At 46.7% G+C, this 23,785-nt stretch overlaps 1 protein-coding gene across 1 annotated transcript in view; it reads left to right on the forward strand.

The window, feature by feature from the left end:
• Nucleotides 1-1,777: 1,777 nt before the first annotated feature.
• The window catches only part of LOC138293891 (hepatic lectin-like), a 58,874-nt gene continuing 36,866 nt past the window's right edge, over nucleotides 1,778-23,785 (forward strand). Inside the window, exon 1 of the mRNA XM_069233182.1 lies at nucleotides 1,778-1,838. Coding sequence (XP_069089283.1) covers nucleotides 1,784-1,838 — 55 coding nt within the window. The 5' untranslated portion in view covers nucleotides 1,778-1,783. The remainder of the gene's footprint in view (nucleotides 1,839-23,785) is intronic.

Consider the following 23,785-nt stretch of genomic DNA (forward strand, 5'->3'; position numbering starts at 1 on the left):
CTAGGCTGGTTAGAGGCATTTTTTTTGCCTATAATCAGCCTAACGTCATTTTTTGGTGCAAAACCCCCTTCTCCCATACCGCCACCCCCACCTGGCTAACGTAATTATTTTTACACTAGCCCACCCTTTGTAGTGGCTTGCGGCATTCCATTAATTTGGCACCCAGCTGGCGCTCTGGAATGACTCAAGCCGGCGCTATACTTTTTGACGCAAAAATGTGTTTGCACAGTTTTGAGTCAAAAAATATAAATATGGGCCTAGTTTGCGTATTCAGTGGTCATCCCGAAAATCTGGCATAGATCCGGTCCTCACTGGCTTAGGATGGACAACTCTAGCTAAGTGGAATCAATGTTTCTACACGTCACAAAACTTTATATTTGACACTTAAGCGAATTTTCAAATCACAGTGTTCTCTGCGAACTTAAAGCGCCTTAGTTTCCTTGCTAATTTTTAAACACATACCTAGAGTTCACATTTCATTTTAAAGTAGACGAAAGTGTAAAATTGTCACATGCAAACTTTGTGAAGTTTTGTTTTCAAAACTTTGCGGCCTCCCTATCATTCACAAGGGTTGCAAATGTGTTTCTTTGTTTTGCATTATTGGAAAAAAATGTTATAAAAGTAGAATTTGTGGGTTATAGTAGGTACCAAAAATAGTTCTTGGAGGATCTTTCAGCCTCAGGTGAATCAGTGATGAGGTTGCTGAATTTGAGTGACTTTGCATAGGTCAAAAAATGCGCTGGCTGAATTATAATTAAGGCTCACCGTTTTCCGTTTTTACTAAGTTTTACAAAAAATACATGAAAGAAAACAATGTTTTTCCTCTCTGTATTTGTTTTTAAAAGTGGAGAAATACTGAAAATTACGCTTCTAATGAGTGACTTTCCATGCTGTCTGTCGTGAATTCCTAGAAGACACATAAGGAGATAGACAGCATGGGGAGTTAAAAAACAGCTTAAAATAGCTTTAAACACAGGCATATGTTAAAATATATTTGTTGAAAATAGCTAATATTTACCTGTAGCTGTATTGTTTTGCTATATTCGGCTGCTGAATTTGCTAAAACATACCAGGCATCAAAGTATGAGTGCATGTTTATCAGTTAAATAAATGTGGAAATGTACCATTTTTGACTTCACTTAGTCGCGAAACACAAAATAAATATGGATAAATACTAAGAGGATGCCTAAAAAAATAAACATGGATAAATACAGACGGAAGTGTTAAAAAATAAATACCATGAAACCGGGAGCCCTAATTATAATTATGCACACTTGTGACTTTTCAGACAACTTCTTTAACAAAACGGCAACCTTCAAACTGCCTACCTCTGCCTCGAAATGGCCCCATCTATGTTTTAGTTGCCCAAACATGGCTATGAGGGCCAAATAATTTGTTTATTGCTGAGGTCTCTGCCAGCACAGCAAAAAACACGAAAAAACATAACCACCAAAGATAACTGAAAATATCTTTGATTTTCCATCCTGTTAGTAATGGCAAGTTCTCAGATCGGCATAAACAGGAAACAGCCCAGGATTCTGACAGTAAAAGAATAGATTTTTGCCCAATGTCTGCTACTATTAATTTCTGCAAAATAAAGACAATTCTAGTATGAAAATAGTAACCCCAACCCCGCGACCTCTCCTATGGGTTCATTTCCGTCAAGATAGTCTTACTTCTCTCTTGGTAATTAACATTATTTGAATATTCCCTTATACATCCTGGTGACCCATACGAAGTCTTTATAAGACCTCTGCTGTTGTCTCTCCGTGACCTTGTCACAATGCAGTCCGACGTGGCGCGAGAAGGGCTCCAAGATGACTTCATGCTTTTATCCGGTAGGTAACTTTGGGGGTTGTGACCTGGCGCCAGATGTATCAAAGGGTTTTACCCATTCTGTGTCTATGAGAAAATGCTTTAGTACATATGGACCCTGGTGACTTACTTGTAGACTTTGGCACAGGCACTCATGACATGGATTCGAATCCCGTCTTCCCCACTGCATCACAAAACAGTTTGGGTCCTGGTCAATTACTCTGTCAACTTCGGGAGCGCTTAGAAACGAGAACACTCTTATGACATGGTAGTTATTCAATTTAAAAAAATTATGTTCCATTCCGTTCTACAAACTCATAAAGACGATTTCTTGGTAAAATTCAGTTGGAAGGAAAGAGTTTGATACCTATTCTTCTGTAAGGTTTGTGCCTGACAGGATAATATCTAGAGGTCAAAATCATCTGTTTCCATGGTCTAAGCACCTCAAGAAATATTTGAGGTTTGGTGGTGGTACTTAAGGGAATGCACCTCTAAACATGGACAATTTGTACTCATTTAAAAAAAATGAACAATGATCATTATTTGCAAGTGAGATTAACTTGCATTGCTCTTACTTTTCACTGATCTTCTTTTGATGTTGGGTAGGAAATATCAAGTTTGATTTTCAGTGTCGTAGCAGTGTGCACCTAACGTCTAACGCAAACACTAACTGCAATTTTAGGAAGACGCAATATGGTTTTGATCAATTGTGTTTAACGGGCACCCTGTAGCAAGTGCTTCCCACTAATAGATGTCAATGTGCACATTTACAACAGGCCCAACGCTTGTGGTTACACATGCTTCTAAGCAGGCTCTGTGTACAACAAGGAGAATTATGAGACATGGGAACTATCGTGCTTGCCCTAAATTCCACGGCAATCACTTGTGGAAATCAGCTGCTTTTCATCCCTGGCCACGTATCTGGTAAGCGCTGCAGTCCCACTGGCAAAGCCATGTGCAAGTTTAAATTTCACAAATACATGAAAAAGGCTTGATTTACAAGTGTTAAGTCGTTCACAGGCTTGATATAGCGCGAAGGAATTAATGTAATCTGGTGTAACATTATCCCAGTATGGTGAATATGATGCTTGCCTAAATTTCCAGGAGTTGCCCTGGGAAGTTTTGGAACAATAAAAAAAGTGCGAGCTTCTGGTTATTAATACAAATGTACATGATCTAATACTGTAAATGGGTAGAACTGAGCACTGAGTACCAATCAGAATGGGATAATACCTGCATTTCTCAGCCCTTGTGCAATACTTAAAATGTGAGACTACCAGCACTTCTCAGGAGACACTGATAGTGAGTGCCAGCACTTGGATAACTCTAATTAGAGCACTGCATAACCCATTCTCATGATGGAAATGATCAGAAATGTATACATTTTCTAGGGCAAGAGTAAATCTCTTTCTATAATGGAAATGGAAGAAAACACCCCGACAATTGTTTGGTTCAAGGGAAGGGATTTCTCTAAAAGCAAGAATATTTTTTTCCATGGAGGGACGAAAAGAACAAAAAGAGCAAAAATGCTCATAAAATAGTATTTTCACATGCACCATTGCACCCTTTGGACGCGTGCTGAAAGCGCCTTTGAAAAACCTAAGTTGGCATGCTCAACAGTTTTGTGAAATCCAAACATTTGTGCATCTGTGAAAGTGTGTTCTGCGTGCCTTGGTCAGAGAGAGTGAGAACGAAGAAGTTACAGAGAGGCAGTGGAAGAGAGAGAGCGATTAAGAAATAGTGAGACAAAGAGAGAGGGAGAGAGCGAGAAAGAAATAGAGAAATCGAGGTAGAGAAAAAATATATATAGAGAGAGAAAGAGAGGGTGAGAAAGAACAAGTGCAAGTTTGAGCACAAGAGAGAGAGAGAGAAAGAAAAAAGAGAGAAAAGAGAAAGCGCTAGAGAGAGTGAACAAGGTTTGAGATAAGAAAAGAGAGTGAGAAAAGGAATAGATAAAAAGAGATAACGAGAGAGTGAGAAAGAAAGAGAAAGTAACGGAGAAAGAGAGAGAGGACGGAAAAAAGAGAGGAAGAATGATGGGAGAGAGAGAAAGAGATAAAGACAGAAAAAGGAAGGGAGCGAGAAAGAAAGCGAGAAACTGAACAAATATGATAGACATGGAGGAATCGCTATACATAGATCAATTTATTGCTGAATAGATCAAGACTGATGTTTAGGTGGATACACACATTTACAGAGGAAGATATACTGGTAGACATACAAAAGTTGACAAAGATTGTTGTGGGGTCACAGAGATAACATGTCTCAGGTCTGCCGTATGTTAAGTTGTAAAAAGTTGTGTGTGAGCTTTAATTGCATTGCCATAATTTATTACTAGAACTACACATTTTATCTACCATTGGCATTAACCGTAATGTTGCCTTTATCGGGTATGTTTAATGTATTCGTTCCTGGGTTTATGGTTTACTGTAACTCAGACTATTTTCAAACTGAGATAGCATTTCCGAATTTTAAATTAGGCTTGCGATAGCAGACAGATGTAAAAAAATGCTACAACAATAAAACTATTCACTTAGTTCAGTGGTGATAAGCTATATATCAAAATGGTGGGATTATTAACTAAACTGCGGAATCGGATCAAATTTAACAAGCAACTTCAATTCCAATTGAAGGATAAACAAATGGAAGAATAAAAACATTGTGCCCCATGGTTGCTGCCTGCCAGGTGAGCTATGATGGAGGACAATGAAAATTCGACTGTAATGTCTGCTGTACAAAAGTTGCTGCTTATTCAGTATTTGTTAAATCATCTCTACATGTTCTTTGAGTGCAGTGGTCGAAGTGCATTAAAAGAAGTTTGTGGCACTGAGTAAGATGGGCGCGGAGTCAATGGGTGTGGGGGCTTGATAAAAGCCATTGCTAAAAAGAACACCCATATTTATACTTTTTTAGCGCCGCATTTGCTCCGCTTTTTGACGCAAAAACGATGCTAACTTACAAAATACAGGCCCATATTTATACTTTTTTAGCGCTGCATTTGCGCCGCTTTTTTATGCAAATGCAGCACAAACTTACAAAATACAATTGTATGCAAATGTGACACTAAAAAAGTATAAATATGGGCCCCTGTATCTATTCTGTTGGCCTATCACCTTCAATAAACTGCATATAAAATAACACATACTTTTTATGAAAATAAGAGCACCTTAAACTAATCAGTGAGAGATTAACTTTTTAATGTCGTGAATTATTAATTAATGTGATCACTGAAGATATCTGAGTATGTAACCAGAGAGCCACAGACCTGAAATCTTGTTGGTGGAATGATGAGTTGTGACTTGTGAGTTTTTTATGTTACAAGTTCCCAGCTTGTGACAGGAAGCATGTGAATATACACGTCATTATTTTAATCTTGCATTACACACATTATAGGATAGGCTGCTGCACAAAAGTATTTAGGTTTAATATAAAAAGTACTTCCAAAATATAGATCTTAGTTATATGCAGACTGTATCTAGTGCAAACACTCCACAGCTTACAATACCTATCAAAAAGAATTGTCTTTAAGTGAGTCCATGCTTCAAAGCCACCTTTACATTTGCAGACTAACAAATGTGCACATTTAAATTTCTTTCAAGCAGCAAACACTCTGGCAAGAAGGATTATTTATTGTTCAGATGTCTGTCCCTTAATTACCTTCACAGCTTAAGAGACACTCTTCTGTTCCAGTTCAGCTGAGGCATTTCAAATGCAGGGGAGGCTCCTTTGCAATGGGAAGGAGCTCCACCCCGCTGGCTGAGCCAGCAGCTGAAAAATAAAACGATATTTCATTATTGTTTTATTTTTCAGCTGCTGGCTCAACCAGCCTGTGCAGGGAGGGGCGGGACTGGGCCATGGTAGATGGGAGCAGTGGCAGCCAGCAGCTTTAGGAGGGGGGGGTACACACTCATTCTTTCACACACACACACACGCACGCACGCACATCCATTAACAACACTCATAACATTCAAACATGCACGTACGCACCAAACATTCATTTTAAAAGATCACACACACACTCATTCTTTCACACACACACGCACCCACACACATCCATCAACAACACTCATAACATTCAAACATGCACGTACGCACCAAACATTAATTTTAAAAGATCACACACACACCGTCATTCTTTCACACACACATGCACGCATGCACATCCATTAATAACACTCATAACATTCAAACATGCACGCATGCACCAAACATTCATTTTAAAAGATCTAACACATGCACACACACACACTTACTCTCAGCCTCGGAGGTCCCAGGAGGGTGGGGACTGGTGCCTTCCCTCATTGGCTGACCTTGGGTCAGCCATTGAGGGAAGACAGCTGTCCCAGCCTCGTCACAGAGTGGGATGGGGTCAGTGAGACTGCTGACCCCACCCCACTCTGTGACAAAGTGTCACTGATTGACACTCGCCCTGGGCGCTTCAGGGCTTAAACCTGAAGCACCCAGGTCGAAGTCAATGGGTGACGCTTTCCTCGTCACCCAGGGGAGGGCCTTGAGGCACCTTTGCTGAGCCTAGGAGGTCATGCCCATAGGAGCTGTAACCTCCTCAGCCCAGCAAAGTTCAGCTCAGGCAGCCAGGAGTCAGCGCAAATAGCGAATGTCTGCTCCTGGCTGCCTGACCTGAACATGAGGAGTGTCTGTCAGGCTGACCTTTGTTCAGCCTGACAGACACTCTTCATGAGGGGCAAAAGGTGGGGAGGCGTGGCCCCTCCGCCCTTAAGGACGGGCCGTGCCTGGATGGGAGTGGAGTGCACCTAAGTGAGCATGTTTGTTTGACCAGCCACCTTAGGCCGGCCAAACAGACGTGCACTTAGGTTTCTCCAACTCAGCTATGTTGCACAGCCGGATTGGAGAAACTGCACAGACTCCCATGCAGTGTCTGCGGTAGACCAAGCCACTCAGACCAATCCTGGTGCTGCTCTCATGGTAGGAATAGCATGAGAGCAGTTCCAGGATTGCATGGGGAGTCTATGCTGGTCTCCCAGGGACTGCTGGGACACCGTCAAGAGATCAGGGGGTGAGGCAGCAGCATGGGGAACGCTAAGTTTAAAAAAAATTGTTCTTAAAGTATTTCCCTCGTCCCTGTTGTCCCCTCCCCTACCCCCCTTTGAAATTTGTGGTGGCCGCCGCTGCTCAAATGTCAGAATCAACTATCCCGGACTATTCTTTTTCAACATAAATTAGGGGAACTGTTTTTGTCAAATTAAAAAAGTATGGGCACGTCATGCCCCTCAGATACCGCCCACTTCGGCATCTGTTTCAGTCACATTCCCTTACAAATCATATTTGTTTATATATGTGAGGAGAAATTTCTCCCGCCCTCAATGTCTACTTCCATGTGATCTTGGTTCCATTCCTTAGTTCTTCAGTCATAACGGCTTGCTCTCATTTGAAAATTCATGCCATCTTCCATTCAAAAGGTAAATGAATACCTCCAAGGCTAATAAGAAATGTGAAAATGCTTCCACTGTAACAGACAACAGAAAAGAACGGTTACCATATTTCATGTAGTTGTGGTGTCTGAGAAAGCTTGGTGGTAAACAATGCTCAATTACTTAAAAAATATAATAAAAGCCGTCCAATGTTTTTATTGAAACTCACTGCTGGTACTGCTGACATCCAGGGTTACCCAAAACCGAGTCCCCAGATTCTTGATGCCTTATATGGTCCAAATATATTTATTTCAAATATAGCTGATTAATTTGCATTTCTACCTGAAATTTAAATATTCAAAAAGGTGTCCTCCAATTTCAGTCAGAAATTCATCATTATAAAAATAATAAAAAATTAAGATCTACTATAGACTGAACATTTTGTAAATACTAAAAAGATTATAATGATGTAAGTAAAATGATGCCTACATTTTACAGGACATTAGTGAAAGCAGACTACTTATGGGTCTTTTAGGATTTTCTCTGGATATGCAGGGCTGAAAAAGTGTTTTGTATGATGGAGTGGAAAACAAATATCAGTCCTGGCCAAAATGTTCAAATCAGCCCCACACTGTTGAAAGCCATGACTAGAATGGGGCTAGTGGGGGGGGGGCAGGGCTGTGTCATGACAGCTCATCCTCCACTTAAATATCCAGTCCTAGGAGAGTAAAGTATAAGTAAGAGCGGAGCACTTTTTACGGGGCATGGCCAAGAAAGCCAGCATGGCGGATGTACCTTAGTGCAGCTTCGCCACGGGCCACCAAACCGTGAAGTTATACCCCAGTTGCAGCAACAACACCCACCTGCGAGCAACACACGAAGACCCCGGGAAGACGCAGAGCTTGGCCCTAACCAGGAGAGAGGCAGTCGCGCCCCTGCAGGGCTATTCAGTGGGAGCGGCCTACCTTCACACAATACTAAGGCTGGAGCAGCCTGCCCGGCCAGGGCTGCACAGGCCACATGACTAGAACTGTAGCTGCGATCCACGGGGCACAGAGTCAGTGGCGAGGACCCCCAGACACAGGCAATGGCTGCACTGACATCCTGCTAACCAACAAGAAGAACTGGATGGCAGGGAGATGTGGCCCGGGAGCAGTCTGTGTGATCGCGGCCGGCTCACCTCTGCCACATCTTGGACCTGGCCGCCGGCGGTGGCACACCGACAGGAGGCGTGGCCGAATGCGACCCGGCCAGTCCCGATCCGATTCCCGTTGATGACTGACACCGCCCAGCCGTAATGCACATGCCATAGTGTCACCAGTTGAGGGGGCCACCTGGAGCGTGGACCCGGGAACGGGGTGGCGGCGCCGACTGGGGGGCTCTACCTGAACAATCGACTAAACTGAAGCGTGCTCCTGGCTCAGCAGGAAGCGACCAACATGGGACCCACAGGCATGGTGCCCAACTGCGTCTGAGTGTCCCCGGGACTGGGGCGGATGGCATGCCATGACCTGTTGCTCGGTGATAGGAGCAACGGACTCTGCTGGAGATTGGCTGCGACCGCCTAGGTTCACCATGTGGGGGCCCCCAGTAATGGTACAGTGAGTGGGTCCCGTGGGACGTTTGGAGGAGGATGCCCACCTGTTGGTGACCTATTGGGAGCTCAACAGGGGACCCAGTAGACCTTTGTTGTCACCCAGGGGGATCCCATCTGATCACCCCCCCCCCGGAGTAGGAGAATGGGACTGGGCTGAGTTGAATGGTGCTGGAGGGCCCTGGGCTAAGCATTGCTGCTTCACTACCATTCAGAAAGCCATGGATCTGTGCCCCTGAAGCCCCTGAAGCCCCTGACTCTAACATGACAGACCCATAGGCAGGGTTGCGCTGAGCTGAGTCCCCACTGTACGCGCTAGGAGCGGCAGATAGCTGGTGCCAGAGATGGTGAGAGGGGAGAACAGCAGGACTTGCCACCGGAATGGGCAGACAATGTCCCGGCCCTGCAGACCCCGGCAACCAACCCCCCCATACCTGCAAGTACTGCGCCCCTGAATCAGTGGAATGCAGAAGCCCTGGTGATGTTGGATAGGCTGGACCAGGTACCTGCAGCCATAGTGCAAGTTAGGCACTCTATGGAGACCCAGCTGAGAACACTGGCCAGTGAACTTGGCTTTTTGAGAGACGACCACCAAAAGCTGGTAGATAAAGTTTCTGAGGGGGAAAAGACACTCACCGAATTACGGCCACAAGTAACGGAGCATCAAGCAGAGTTACAGGACCTCCGCAGTTGGGTCCAGCACTTGGAGATGCAAACAGATGATGCTGAGAGACGCACCTGCAGGAGTAAGATCAGGATCATTGGGATGCAGACGGGGCGGAGGGGCTGGCTCAGACCTCACACCCTTCTACACACTGGAGAGAGCACATAGGGTCCCCACCAGCCGGCTGCCCCCCCCAGGTCACCACCGTGCCCCATGCTTGCTAAGCTCCTACACTACCAGGACATGGATGCCATCCTACGGGCAGCTAGGATGCCACTGCAGCTTGAAGACAAAACAGTGATGCTGTTCCCTGACTACACCAAAGTAGCCCTACAACAGCACTCTACATTCCTGGCAGTTAAACGCAGTCTCCGACAATTAGGACTTCAGTACTCACTACTCTTTCCAGCCTGTCTACGGATCATTGCGAACAACGAGACACATTTCTTTACCGACCCTGCAGAGGTGACACAATAGCTAGACAGACGAGACGGCGCTACCTCAGTACGCATTGCCTGGGGGGTCCCCCCGGTCTCCTCACCAGATGCAGTTGGTGGCCGCAAAAGAGGGTGGCCTCCCGAGGGACCCCCGAGGGACCCCCTCTCCAGACATGCAACAGATCACTTAAGAAAGAAAGGCAGAGCTGACTGCTGGGGCCACCGGGGAGCGGTGACTCCCTCCACGGACGGCGACTCAAGGTCTCACCTCTTCTCAACAAAAACCAGGATTCAATGAACTCAACCTTCACGGCTGAGATTCACCCATACTGCCAGTTGTCACACAACAGACGGGGGTGACTGATCTGAGGGATCGGGCTCAACACATTTGATCAACTACTCCTCCCCCCCTTGTGGGTGGCACAGATGCAGCCACATGTATGGAGGCCAGGGGAAGCCATTTGACGTACATAAAGATTACAATGGACATATCGCATGCTAGATTGAGAGCCTTTTTCCCCCACCGTTACTTGACGTCGGTGGGGTACCCAACGCCAGGCTACACAATTGAACAGGACTCAATGCAGGGCCGGCGGCACTCTCTGGGTCCTATCTGTCCCCGCGCAGTGGAAGATATCACAAGCAGATATGAAAATGGCCCACACGCAGCCCACTAACCCCTACTCTGATAGTCAACACTATGGCGGTCATTCTGACCTTGGCGGACGGCGGAGGCCGTCCGCCAAGGTACCGCCGTCGGAACACCGCACCGCGGTCGAAAGACCGCGGCGGTGATTCTGACATTTGCCCTGGGCTGGCGGGCGGCCGCCAAAAGGCCGCCCGCCAGCCCAGGGCAAATCAACCTTCCCACTAGGATGCCGGCTCAGAATTGAGGCGGCGGAGTGGGAAGGTGCGACGGGTGCAGTTGCACCCGTCGCGTATTTCAGTGTCTGCTGGGCAGACACTGAAATACTTTTTGGGGCCCTCTTACGGGGGCCCCTGCCGTGCCCATGCCATTGGCATGGGCACGGCAGGGGCCCCCAGGGGCCCCGCGGCACCCCCTACCGCCATCCTGTTCATGGCGGGAGAGCCGCCATGAACAGGATGGCGGTAGGGGGTGTCTGAATCCCCATGGCGGCGGAGCGCGCTCCGCCGCCATGGAGGATTCAGACGGGCAGCGGAAAGTCGGCGGTAGCCCGCCGGCTTTCCGCTTCTGGCCGCGGCTGTACCGCCGTGGTCAGAATGCCCGGCGGAGCACCGCCAGCCTGTTGGCGGTGCTACCGCCGACCTCCGCCCTGGCGGTAATTACCGCCAGGGTGAGAATGAGGCCCTATATATTTACAGTTTGGGCTCCTTGCCTGTTGTGAGGAGCTCCCCTTTTATAACATCCCCATAGCATCCTCCTTTCTTATAATGCATTACCCTTCCCTATTCAGATGGCAGCACATTGAGTTTTTCACAAGGTGGAGATACACGACTTCGCACACGCATTTACAGGTGAGCAAGGGGTGATATTGGAGCTCCCCTCTCCCCCTTCAAGCAGGCCTACATCATCCCAATGACCACACCAACAACAGCTTGTTTCCTTACACTTAACGTAAGGGACATGCACACTGGTGGAAGTGCTACGCAATCCACTCCTACATCCGCTGCCAGAACTCCAACATCATATTATTGCAAGAGACGCATACCTTCACAGAGGAAATACCAAGGCAAGGCTCCACCGCTGTTGGCACTGAATCATTCATGCCACCAGCTATTCTGCATAAGCACATGGGGCACTGATCTGGGTCCGGTCCGACCTCCCATTTCAGGAAACAGGGGTCATTATCGACAAAGAGGGTCGCTTCGTATTATTAGAGGGCGGGCTGAATGGGGAACCACTCTTAATAGGAAGCATATATGCACCCAATGTAGATCAACACCTCGTCCTCTGGGATCCCCTGTGGGAACACCTTGCTCACAAGACACATCTTCCATGGCTCTTGGGGGGAACTAGAACAGTGTTCTGGACACCTTCCTAGACAGGTCTCACCCACACCTGCCCCGCACACTACCCTGTCGCCAAGTGATACACCTCAAGACCTGGGCAGAGCCCTCGTCTCTAAGAGATGTCCGGCACGTATTGCACCCCGCTGATAAACTTTACTCCTTTTCTGTGCCCCACTATCTTTATGTACGGCTGGACCGCTTCCTGAGTTGCCACGCTCTACACCCCTTGGCAACGCATGCTGACTACTTAGGCAGAATCATGGCAGATCATGCTGCCCATGTGGTAGACCTGACCTGACTGTCCCCACAGTCTGCTGTCCCATTCTGGCACCACCTTAGGTGCAACGCGCTGGAAGACCCTGCCTTCCGACATGCACTCGACACCTACACACAGCAATATTTCTTGGAAAATCATACCACTGTAGGGAGCGCTGCCATAGAGTGGGACTCCTTCAAGGTTGTCACATGGGGCATATGCATCAAAGAGATTGCAGATGTCCGCAGAGCACTGGAGCGTGAGTTAGGCGAAACGAAGGTGCACATAGCTGCGCTGGACAGGTACCCTGACTCCCAGATTGATATTATCACGCAACAAATCCAGGCATGCAAAACACTCACCACTCAATTGGAACGCCTATGGCGTTTCAACATCACAGCCCATGCAGCAAGGATACATCAGGAGGGAGACAGGGCCGGGCAATTGATTTCCTGGCAAGTGCAGGAGAGCACAAGCACCACCCCAATCACAGAAATATGCTCTCAATCGGGGGAGATGCTTAGGGACCAGGACTCAATCTTGCAAGAATTCACACACTATTGTGCACAAATGTACAAGGCTCCCGTCCCAACCCAGACCGTCGCTGACTTTTTGTCACAAATTACCATCTCGTGGATCCCAGCAGCCACCAGGAGGAAACTGGATGCCTCAATTACAGAGCAGGACGTCTGTCAGGCATTTAAAGACGTAGCCCACAATAAATCCCCAGGATTGGATGGCTTGCTGTTGGAGTTTTACTCCACACCTGCGTCTAAAATGGCCCCACGACTAGTGGCAGTATATAACGAAACATTGCAGCTCAGTACCCTGCCTGGAATGCTCCGGGAATCCCTCCTTACCTCTATTCTCAAACCTGACTGAGACCCGGCTTCCTTGAGTTCCTACTGGCCGATAGCCATCTTGGGGGCAGACTACAAAATATTAAGTACATTTCTAGCAAGCCGTTTTACACAAATAATCCCTGCCTTCATTCATGAAGACCAAAATGGATTTGTTCTGGGGAGGAACACCTCACAAAATCTTCGCCGTCTGTTCCATATTCAGGATCAGCTTGCGACTCCTTCCCCCGTGCAGTGGCTCTCATCCTGGATGTGGAGAAGGCATTCGACACGCTATCATGGGACTATTTATTTCAGGTGCTGATCCGCATGGGTGTGGGGGAATGCCTATTGGCATACACCTACCTCCTCTACAATAATCCCTCCTCCCGGGACCGGTTGGGTCACCTAGTCTCCAATTCATTCCCTATCCAGCGGGGCACATGTCAGGGCTGCCCACTGTCCCCCGTCTTGTTTGTTCTATCAATGGGACCTGTGGCGATTCAGCTGCAACAGGAGGGCGACCATTGGGGTATTCCACTGGCCGACCAGGTACACATGACCTCGTTGTATGCGGATGACGTGCTGGTGTACCACTGGAATATACAAATGCCCCTCACTCTGCTATACAACACGTTGGAGGAATTTGCAGCCACTTCAGGACTCCGAATTAACTGGGTCAAGTCTGTGGTCTACCCTTTTCACTCAGAAACCCTGCACTCTATTGCTCAGCTGGGCCCCATCCACCTTCAGTCTGCTGACAGTCCGATACCTTGGGGTCTGCCTATATCAAATGCCGGGAGACTTCCATGAAGGCGATCTTCGTAGAGCAATGGCACGCATCAGAGCACAGATGACGTTCTGGTAAACCCTCCACCTTGCCTCCATAGGAAGGATAGCACGCACTAAAATACTTATCCTCCAGAGGCTGTTTCTTTGGGAACCTCCCAGTTTCCCTTCCCGTGCCTTTTTAGGGTGTTGGACGTGTTAATGGGGACACTGATCTGGGGCTGAAAGCAAAATAGGGAGGCCGTCTCGAAGTTGCAGCTCCCCCAGGTTCGGGGCGGACCGGGAGTCCCTGTGTTTGAGGCTTACTTTTTAGCGGCACAGCTCCAAGGGCTATCACGATGGACAGCTGGTAGCTGGGAATGGACGAGGCTACCCATCCCAAGGGCCCTCTTAAAGCAATTATCATTTGCTGCCTCCTGTTCCCGAAGCTGATACCCTCCTCCCCTTGGTCTGTATGTTGTGAGTTCATGACTATCCCAAGACAGACCGTGCTATGCACCTAATATCCCACTGGTGGGCCTTCCTCAACCCCCAGGCTACAACACAGCGTGTCCCTTAGCAGAGAGGACAGCAAACGATGTTACTACAGTGGGGGACCTATACCTAGAAGGCCAATTGCTCACGTTCAACCAACTCACTGTGAATAATATACCACTGGGGCAAATTCTCACCCATCAACAAATATGCACCACCATGAAGGCACTATGGGGACAAACAAAGACTGAACCAGAGCACCAACCCGTCATACAAACAATATATACCATGGGCCCCAGCCATCACCTTATACCCTGGCTATATAAAGCCGAGCTTGACGTTTTCTGCATAACCTTAGACCCACTTAGATGCCGATGAGAGACAGATATGGGCAGGGAGCTGAGCAACAGATAATGGGAGATGCCCTTGTTCCACCCCAGAAAAGTCTCCCATAATTCGCGTTTCAAAAATATACAGTTTTACCTCCTGCATAGACCGTACCGAACACCAACCTGTCTAAATAAATATTACCCCATGGCAAACCTCACATGCCCACACTGTCCCCAAGAAGAAGCAGACCTCCAACACATGCTCTGGGCTTTCCCAACACTTCAATCTTACTGGTCCACAATACATGATACCCTGAAGGAATTGCTGGGGTTGCCCGATTTGAATACATGGGAGGTCAGTGCCCTAGGCATTTTCAAATGTAAGAAAGCGTATAAAGGCCCATATTTATACTTTTTTAGTGCCACATTTGTGTTATTTTTGTATGCAAATGCAGCGCAAACTTACAAAATGTAATTGTATTTTGTAGGTTTGCGCCACTTTTGCGTCAAAACATTACGCAAATGCAGTGCTAAAAAAGTATAAATATGTGCCAAAGTGCGATCTTGTTTCGCGGCATTGATGCTCCTGCTAGCAGTCTGCATGATCACACTACACTGGCGAACACCTGTCCCACGCCCAGTAGAAGCCTGGAGAGGAGCTGTGGCTAAATGGGGGGTGGCAGAGGAGGAGGGCCTCCATAGACAGGAGGTGTGAGGCCTGTGTCGCTGCCCCATCTCACACCACTGGGCGATGATTCTTGCCCACTTCAAACAGCACCCCCGCGACGATACTAGGCCACCATGAGGTATATCACCCATAGAGGCAGGTCACTTCGCTTGACTTCGTGACCCCCAGACAACCCGTGACGATACTAGGCCACCATGAGGTATATCACTCATAGAGGCAGGTCACTTCGCTTGACTTCGTGACCCCCAGACAACACTCCCTACTACGCAATAAAAGAGGCACACCCCACTCACCCTTTGGGGGACCCCGCACTTGTGGCCAGTACAGATGCCCCCAACTATTGTGCCCCCTACCTTCACTCCTGCAAACTCTATAATACCAATGTACAATCTGCATCTAAGTGCTGATCACACCCAATATGTTAAAAGATAGTAAAGACCATCTGCACTGGTTCTACCTAGTTCTCTGACCCCTGGAGGCATACACATCACCCATAGCTCATCGTGCATCCCCACACCATCTTCTACACATATGTGAAATAGCATGCAGCAATGCTACCGCACGGATGCTGCCCATTGTTAAACGGACAGGAGTGAATACCCTCCCTTCCTTTGAATTTGCGTGATGTACACAGATGACTTGATCTCAGTTGTTGTATGCCAAATGTTTGTACCTTGTTTGAATAAAACAATAAAAAAATTTTTTTTTAAATAGTAGAGTGGTCCACCCACGCTCCCATATGAAGCTTTGTTTCTTTGGTTTCAGTACAATCATTACGTTTTATATACAAATATATGAGCCCTAGCACAGATCTGATTGGCTGTCAGCACTTCAAGCAGAGAGTTATGGCAGCAATCTTGGAACCAATATAGTGACAGCACCCCATTGAAATGCATTGTAGTGAATGGCAGGTTTTGAGGGTCACAAAAAGGAGAACGTATGACGGGTGATAAGATATTTTAGTTACAATATAGATAATTTGTTGATGGTATCATACTAAGTTTAGGAATTGTGGTGTGTTGTAAGGTGATTTCACCCTGCTGGGATTTCATGAATCATGTTTGAGAGAAAACTGTTTTCTCATGATTTCCCCATGGGGGTTATGTAAGATGCTCATAAGCTAAAATGGAAGCATATTTTCTGTACATTCACACTATCTTTATCAGCCATATGAGAATGAAGTCTGACATTTTCAGTAAAGCCTGTATTTCCAATAGGAGCAGCCTGTCAATGCATTCCCTTGTGTTCTACTGCAGCCTCCCAGAGTGTTCTGAAGAACATCTAGAGTGCTAACAGTCTTACTTGTGACAAACGTATGGCACACCTGAAGCCATCTTGATTGAATCAAACTGGTAAACTTAAAACATTTAATTTAGAAAGGAATGAAATGAGGGGGTCATTTTTTCATAGAAATTATGGTTAGTGCTGTAGAAAGAAAAATTAGGACATGTTTTAAGTGAGTTCTAAAATATCTTCCTGTTGTACTTCCAACAGGAGCAGCCTGTCAGATGATTCCCTTGATTCTATGTCAGGACCAGAGGCAGGGATTATGCAATTCTTTATTCACTTTTTATTAAACAGCCAGTACAAAGTTAAACCAAGAAATAATAGAACACCAGGTATCCCATGGTCCATAACACGTCCCCGTGGTAACCACTGTCCAATCCAACCACAGTCCGATTGTCCATATATCCCCTGCTCTCAGAGTCCTTCCTCTTTCTTCATTGCTCAGAGCGTCAGTTAAGTCACTTCTTCCTTATCTGACTAGCCATATATTGTATTATTTTACTTTGTGCTTATTTTGCCTAACTCGTATATATTTTTTCATTAGTGTATTGCACATCAAGAAAACGATCTTGTGGCAGGCGGAAACCCAAATGCAGATTTGTTTCTAGTTGACACGTCGGGTCCACCAGAGGCCACTCTTTGTGACGCTACTGTGGACTTGATTGCGCGCAGTGTAACAGATCGAATCACCATGCGGCATTCAATTGTTTTTTGCTTCGCATTAAGAGGAAGGAGCCTGTTTGGTATAGTACTCCTATATTTCCCCTTCCAACCCCCGCTGAATACCGCGTTAGCTTTCAGTTTCAGCCCATCTGAGGGCCCGGCCCCGTTACCGCGTAGCGGTTCAGCGCGTTGAGGAGCAATTTGCTTTAGGCTGGCAGAGCAGTGCAAGGGGCTGCCCATACGACCTCAGGGAGTTTTTCTGACAGCAAAAGAATGTCCTCAGTTTCAGCATCTGGGTGCTTTCACCCTCTATCCATGCAGTCCCTGCAGGGCCATGGATATTCCCCTAATATGCCTACAGAGGAGAGCCCCTCTCAGTGCCGCTTTCCACCAGAGCTGGATGCTATCTTGTCATAGGCCATTGCTAAGGCCCTGGCCCCCTCTACAGGAGAGCGTGGCCAAGCTGTCAGCCTAGGTCTCTATGGGAGCAGGCATGTTTGGGGATTTGGGGGCTGGCCCGAGTGGCAATAAAGCAGTAGCTCCCAAGAAATTGTGCAGACGTGACGCGAGGTCTTGTATGGCTTCGAGCGTCTCAGCGAAGCATTCCATAAGAGTGTGCGCACATTAAAGCAGGCACCCTTTTGGGGGAATGCATGGCCCGGAGAGACTGGTGATGATGTCAACCCCATATCCGACCCTGAGGAAGGGTTACCCGTACAGGGAGAGGGTGACACAGATGGTGAAACATCCTTGGATGAGTATCGTGACTCCAGTCGGCCATGGCACCCAGCTACGGCCACGCCAGACCACGATGAAGGAGACATGTCCACCTCTGACATGTTCAACCCAGAGGGTATTTATCACCCCAGGTCTTCAGAGTGGTGACAGGATCAAAATGTTTCAGAGTATGTGACAAGCAAGATCAGACAGCCTCTAGACAAGGAGGTTCAGGCCAGAATAAGGGTGGAGTGCCCTTGCCCTACTGTGGAGGGCAAAGTGGCGTTTACGCCGGACATTGACCCTAAACTGTGCACTGCACTTTCTGTGGGAAGTACACTAAGGACCCTAAAAAGGGTATTGATCATTCCTGGAGGGTGTGACAGGACAAACATTTGGATGTGTTGGGACCCCTGACACAGATTATCCAACTGGCCGAGAAGGTGAGGTACACAGGCAGACCCCTATCTACGGACATAGTGGCAGGTTGGGCCCTAGGGCAGTTTGTCTTCTGGGGAATGCCAATTGCACCATCTCGGCAGAAAGATGCTGCTCCCTACTTAAAAAATTGACCCTAAGCTTGTAGAGCTCTCTGGTACGGAAGTAGGGGCAGTCCACCAGGGCTACCTGTTTGGCGACCCCTTTGCCAAAGAATTTTGTGGCAACCTTTTCGGTGCTGAATAAAGTGCAGGCATCCATCTAAAAGATCTTCCCCAGGAAGGTTTTTTGCGGGGCCAGATGAGGTAGGGGTCGCTCCTCTGGCCGCCCCATCCAGTAAGGCCCCGGAGGAAACTATGCCAGAAGAAACAATGGTTAGCGGGATGGCCGACAAAGAACATCCTTCTCCAACTTGGAAAGAGGGAAGAACAGAACCAATCGAGGCGCCCGTGGCGGAGCGAATGCTCTGGAGGACCTAATGGTAAGCATTATTCCTTCTTACCCTGGAGCTCTGGGGGGGAGGTTGAGGAGGTTTGCGCACAGATGGGCAGACATGACCTCTGATGCCGTGGTATTACAGACAGTGGAGGGTTTCCACATAGAGTTCTTGGGAACCCCAGTACAGGAGACACCACCAAAACCATTTTTTTTCTCATTGGCAGACATGGATCTGAGAGATTCAGAGGTACAGGAACTTCTGGCGAAAGGGGCCATTGGCAGGTCAGTACTCCAGCCCAGGGGTTTTCTGTGCAATATCTTCCTGGTAGAGAAAAAAGACAAAGGTTTCCACAGGTCATCAATTTACAGGCATTCAACAATTGGGTGGTGTACAGGCACTTCACGATGGAGGGCATCCACATGCTTAGGGATCTCCTACTTCAAGGTGATTGGATGATATGTTTAGACCTCAAGGATGCATACCTCATGATCCCATCTTTCCCCTACACAGCAGGTTTCTACAGTTTGTATAGAGGCAGCAAGTATTCAAATTCAAATCTCTTCCATTTGGGCTGTCGTCAGCACCCTGGTGCTTCACCAAGCTGCTAAAACCAGTGGTGGAGCACCTCAGGACCCAAGGGGTACACCTGATAATTGATCTGGATGATATCCTCTTGATGGACTAGACCCGCTCCCAGCTTCTGTGTCACGCGAACATGACTATTGTATTACTTCAGGAACTGGGTTTGTAATAAACCAGGAGAAATTGGAGTTTATTCCACCCCAGACTATGACCTTTCTGGGGTTTCTCATAGACACCAATGTGGCCTACTTCAGCCTTCCAGCCAAGAGGGTAGCTAAGATCAGGAAAGAACTGGGGAATGTTCTGAGGAGGGACAGGATCTCCCTTAGACAGTTGGCCAGAATTGTGGGGCTTTTGTTGTCCTCGATCCAGACCATATTTCCAGGGCCCCTTCATTACAGGGCCCTACAACGTTTGAAGGCTCAGCACCTCTGGCAGGGAGTAATTTACTCGGAGTTGATATCCCTCTCTCAGGAAGAAAGGATGTAGCTGCAGTGGTGGATAGACCACATGGAATCTTGGAATGGCAGAGTGATCTTCTGATCCTCTTTGGAGCTGATCATAGAATTGAACGCCAGCTGCCAGGGATGGCGGGCCAGATGTGGAGAGATTACAATGGGAAGCTGTTGGACTCAGCAGGAACTCAGCCTGCACATCAACTGCCTGGAGCTCCTGACAGGGTCTTTTGTGATCAGGTCCCTGATGCAAGTTTCTTGTATTCTCCTGAGGATGGACAATGTGTCCGCAGTCCAGTATATAAACCGCCTGGGCGGCACTCTCTCAAGGGCACTGGCAGAATTGGTGAAGGATTTTTGGCACTACTGCCTCCAGCACCAAATCTCGGTTACAGCGGAATATCTTTCAGGTACACAGAATACCCTAGCGGACTGGAACTCCAGATATTTGAAGAACACCAAAAACTGGCAGCTGGACAAGAGGGTCTTTGCGGCTCTCATGGATCATTGGGGTCTGTGTTCAGTGGATCTTTTTGCATCCAGGATGAACACTCAACTGCGGAGGTACTTCAGTGGTGCCCGAACCCGGGACAGCGGCAGTGGATGGTTTCCTGCAGGAATGGGGGAAGGAGCAGGCGTATGCCTTCACTCCTTTAATGCTGATACTGAGAATGACTGCTCAAATGCGTCGTCAGAGAGCATTGGTGGTTCTGGTAACTCCCCTGTGGAGATCACAGCCATGGTTTGCGACACTACTGGAACTCTCTTATGACTTCCCAATTCTTATCTCAGTTTTCCCACAGATACTTATAAACCCTCAGGGTCAGCAACACCCTCTAGTTCAGGGTCATCTCAAACTCACGGCATGGAGAATTTCAGGCGCTGATGGGGAGACATCAGAGTTTCAAAAGGGGTTGAAAGATTCATCCAACAGACTTGGGCCTCAGGGACATATAGATATAGATCAACATGGAATCGGTGGGTTTGTTGGTGTGTGGAGAAACATTTGGATCCCATGGGGGCCCAAATTACATATATACTTAATTTTTTAGTTGAGTTGGCTGATTCTGGCCTATCATACTGTACGGTAAATTCTTTTAGAGCAGCGATCTCAGTGGGTCACCTCCCTTTTCATAATTCTCCGGTGGGAGAGCACCCCTGGGTTTGCAAGTTACTCAAAAGCATCAGGATGTCTAGACCCCTGGAACCTCGCTACTCGAATATCTGGGTTGTTAATATAGTGTTACACTTCCTGTCCTCATGGCAGGATAACAAGTATCTCTTGAGGAAGGAACTATTGGCGAAGTTAGCCATGCTGCTATGCCTCATATCGTGTAAAGGGTATCCGACGTGAGAGCTCTGGATATCTCAGCTAGATTGTTTTCGCCAGAGGGAGTTACTTTTACTTGTCCATCCTAGGAGAGCCAAATGCAATACCAGATCAGTAACTTACCCTGCTTTTGATAGTTCACCTAGGTTATGTGTGGTCAGATGCCAGAAGGTGTATGAAGAGATGACGGCAGAGTACCGTCCCCCGGGAGAAAGACAGCTGTTAATCTCTATCAAGAAACCTTTTAAAGCAGTGTCCCTTCTGTCTGTCATAAGGTGGGTAAAGTGGATTATGGCAGAATCCGGGATCAATGTTCGGACTTTTGGTGTACACTCCACTAGGGGTGCCATGGCTTCTAAGGCCATACAGGTAGGTGGCAGGTTGGAAGATTTTATGAACGAGGCTGACTGGTTGTCTGAGTCTACTTTCAAAAGGTTCTACTTTAAGCTGATTCACAAAGCGGCTACGCTGGGGGTAAGCTTTGAACTTGCATAATCCTCGCCTCCTGTCCTGACATAGAATGAGAAATTTCCAAACTATCGAAAAGGAAAGTTTCAATTCTGTTAAGGACAGGGAGATGAGGTTTATCCCACTCAACATATATTAATTGTATCTCCCACCCGATCAGAGAACAGACCAAGGATTTACATGAGAGGTAGTATATTTCTATGTTTATGTACTATGACAATCACATCATATGGATAAGACTAATGTTTTAACTGACTCAGGGCCAGACTGTATCTCGTGTTTTTTTATGCAATGTGGTTAAAAGTTTAAATACAATTTGGATTGGAAATAATTGATAGGGGATGCTTTTTTCTCAAAGATTACATTGCTTTAAGGAACAGGTACTATGACAAGTTGATGGTGCTTGGACCTAATAGATCGCAGTGAAGTCGAGGAACGACTGGGAGTGCGTGGGATATATATGGACAATCGGACTGTGGTTGGATTGGATAGTGGTTACCACGGAGACATGTTATGGACCATGAGATATGTAGTGTTCTGTTTTTTCTTTGTTGAACTTTGAACTGGCTGTTTAATAAAAAGTGAAGAAATGCATAATCCTCTTCTCCATGTCCTTAATAGAATTGAAACATTCCTTCTCAATATATAGGACATTTCTCAGTTCTACTGCAGCCTCCCAGAGTGTTGTACAGAACAACTAGAGCACTAAAAGTCTTTCTTGTGACAAAAGTGAACTTGAAGCCATCTTGATTGAATAAAACTGCTAAAACTTCAAGCATTTAATTTAGAAAGGAACAAAATGAGGAAGTTCATTTTGTCTTAGAAACTAAGGTTAGTGCTGTAGGAAGAAAAATTAGCACATGTTTTAAGTGAGTTCTCAAATATCTTTCTCTTCTATTTCATTAAATGACATGTGCACTTTGAATACCAGCAGCTGATTTCCAGCTAACTCTTTGGTGAGCAGCAGCTTGCAGTGTTTTAATGAGCAACTAGAGTGCTAACATTCTGCATTTGTGCCAAATGTGCCATCTTGATGGAATCGAAGTGAAATCATTTCCTACTGAAGATACTGGAGTAAATAAGACAATTAGGAAGCCTGGCCCTGTGTCCAACCCCCACACTATACATTGCAATGGGTATCTTACTTAACGTTAAACAAATCCTATAAATTCACTGAAGAAACCAATGGTTACAGGGTCGTCATAGTTAGGATAGAATTTTAAAAAACCTTAGAAATTCACTAAAAGACCAAAGGTTACAGGGATGTTATAGTTTGGTTCAGATTTTTCATGCACAAAACCAGAGAAATTCAACTTTTATAGTTGTAGTTATTTCAAGTAACTATAACTCGTGCCCTAAGGTAACTATAACTCGCACCCTTGCCATGCACTACTAATTTCTGAAGATATTACATCACTCATGACATCTTCTTTGGCATCATTGATAATATCACTGTTTATACGACAATGTAATATTTTAAACAAAAAATAAAACAGAAAGTGAACCAGTTATGGTCCCGCCTCCTGTAATTATGTGACTGGAGTGGGCCAAATTATGCAGCAGTAAATTGAGTAAATTGTGCTTCAAGAAAAACCAAATCATGAGACGCAATGCTTTAAATGTAGTTATATGATTACTGTTGGACTTTCTTGCTTATGCAGGGTCATCCCCTATCTTTTTGCCTCCTGTCTCCTATTTTTTCTGACCTGTTGCTGCTGGCTTTTGAACTCTGAGCACTTTACCACTGCTAACCAGTGCTAAAGTGCATATGCTCTCTGGTCACATCAACACACCGGCCGCCACGGCGGGCCAAACAAACAGCGCGGCGGTCACCGCCAACAGACAGGCGGGATTCAATGTACCGCCCACCCTATCACAACACACCAATCCGCCACCTTTTCTGGGGCGGTAGCCCCGCCGATAAAAACACGGCGGAAACAGCCATTTCAAACGGAAAACGCTCACCTCCATACACCCCACGAGGAATCTGGACAGCATGGAACCCGAACTCCACATCCTCCCAGCGATTGTCTTCCTGCTCCTCTACCAGGAGCAGGAAAGCCGGCGCAGAAGACAACGGTGAGTACTGCACCTACGACACTGGGGAGGGGGGAGGAGAAAATATTACGGGGACACACA

The sequence above is a fragment of the Pleurodeles waltl genome, chromosome 4_2 (assembly GCF_031143425.1).
Source record: "Pleurodeles waltl isolate 20211129_DDA chromosome 4_2, aPleWal1.hap1.20221129, whole genome shotgun sequence".
In the NCBI taxonomy this organism is placed as follows: Eukaryota; Metazoa; Chordata; class Amphibia; order Caudata; family Salamandridae; genus Pleurodeles; species Pleurodeles waltl.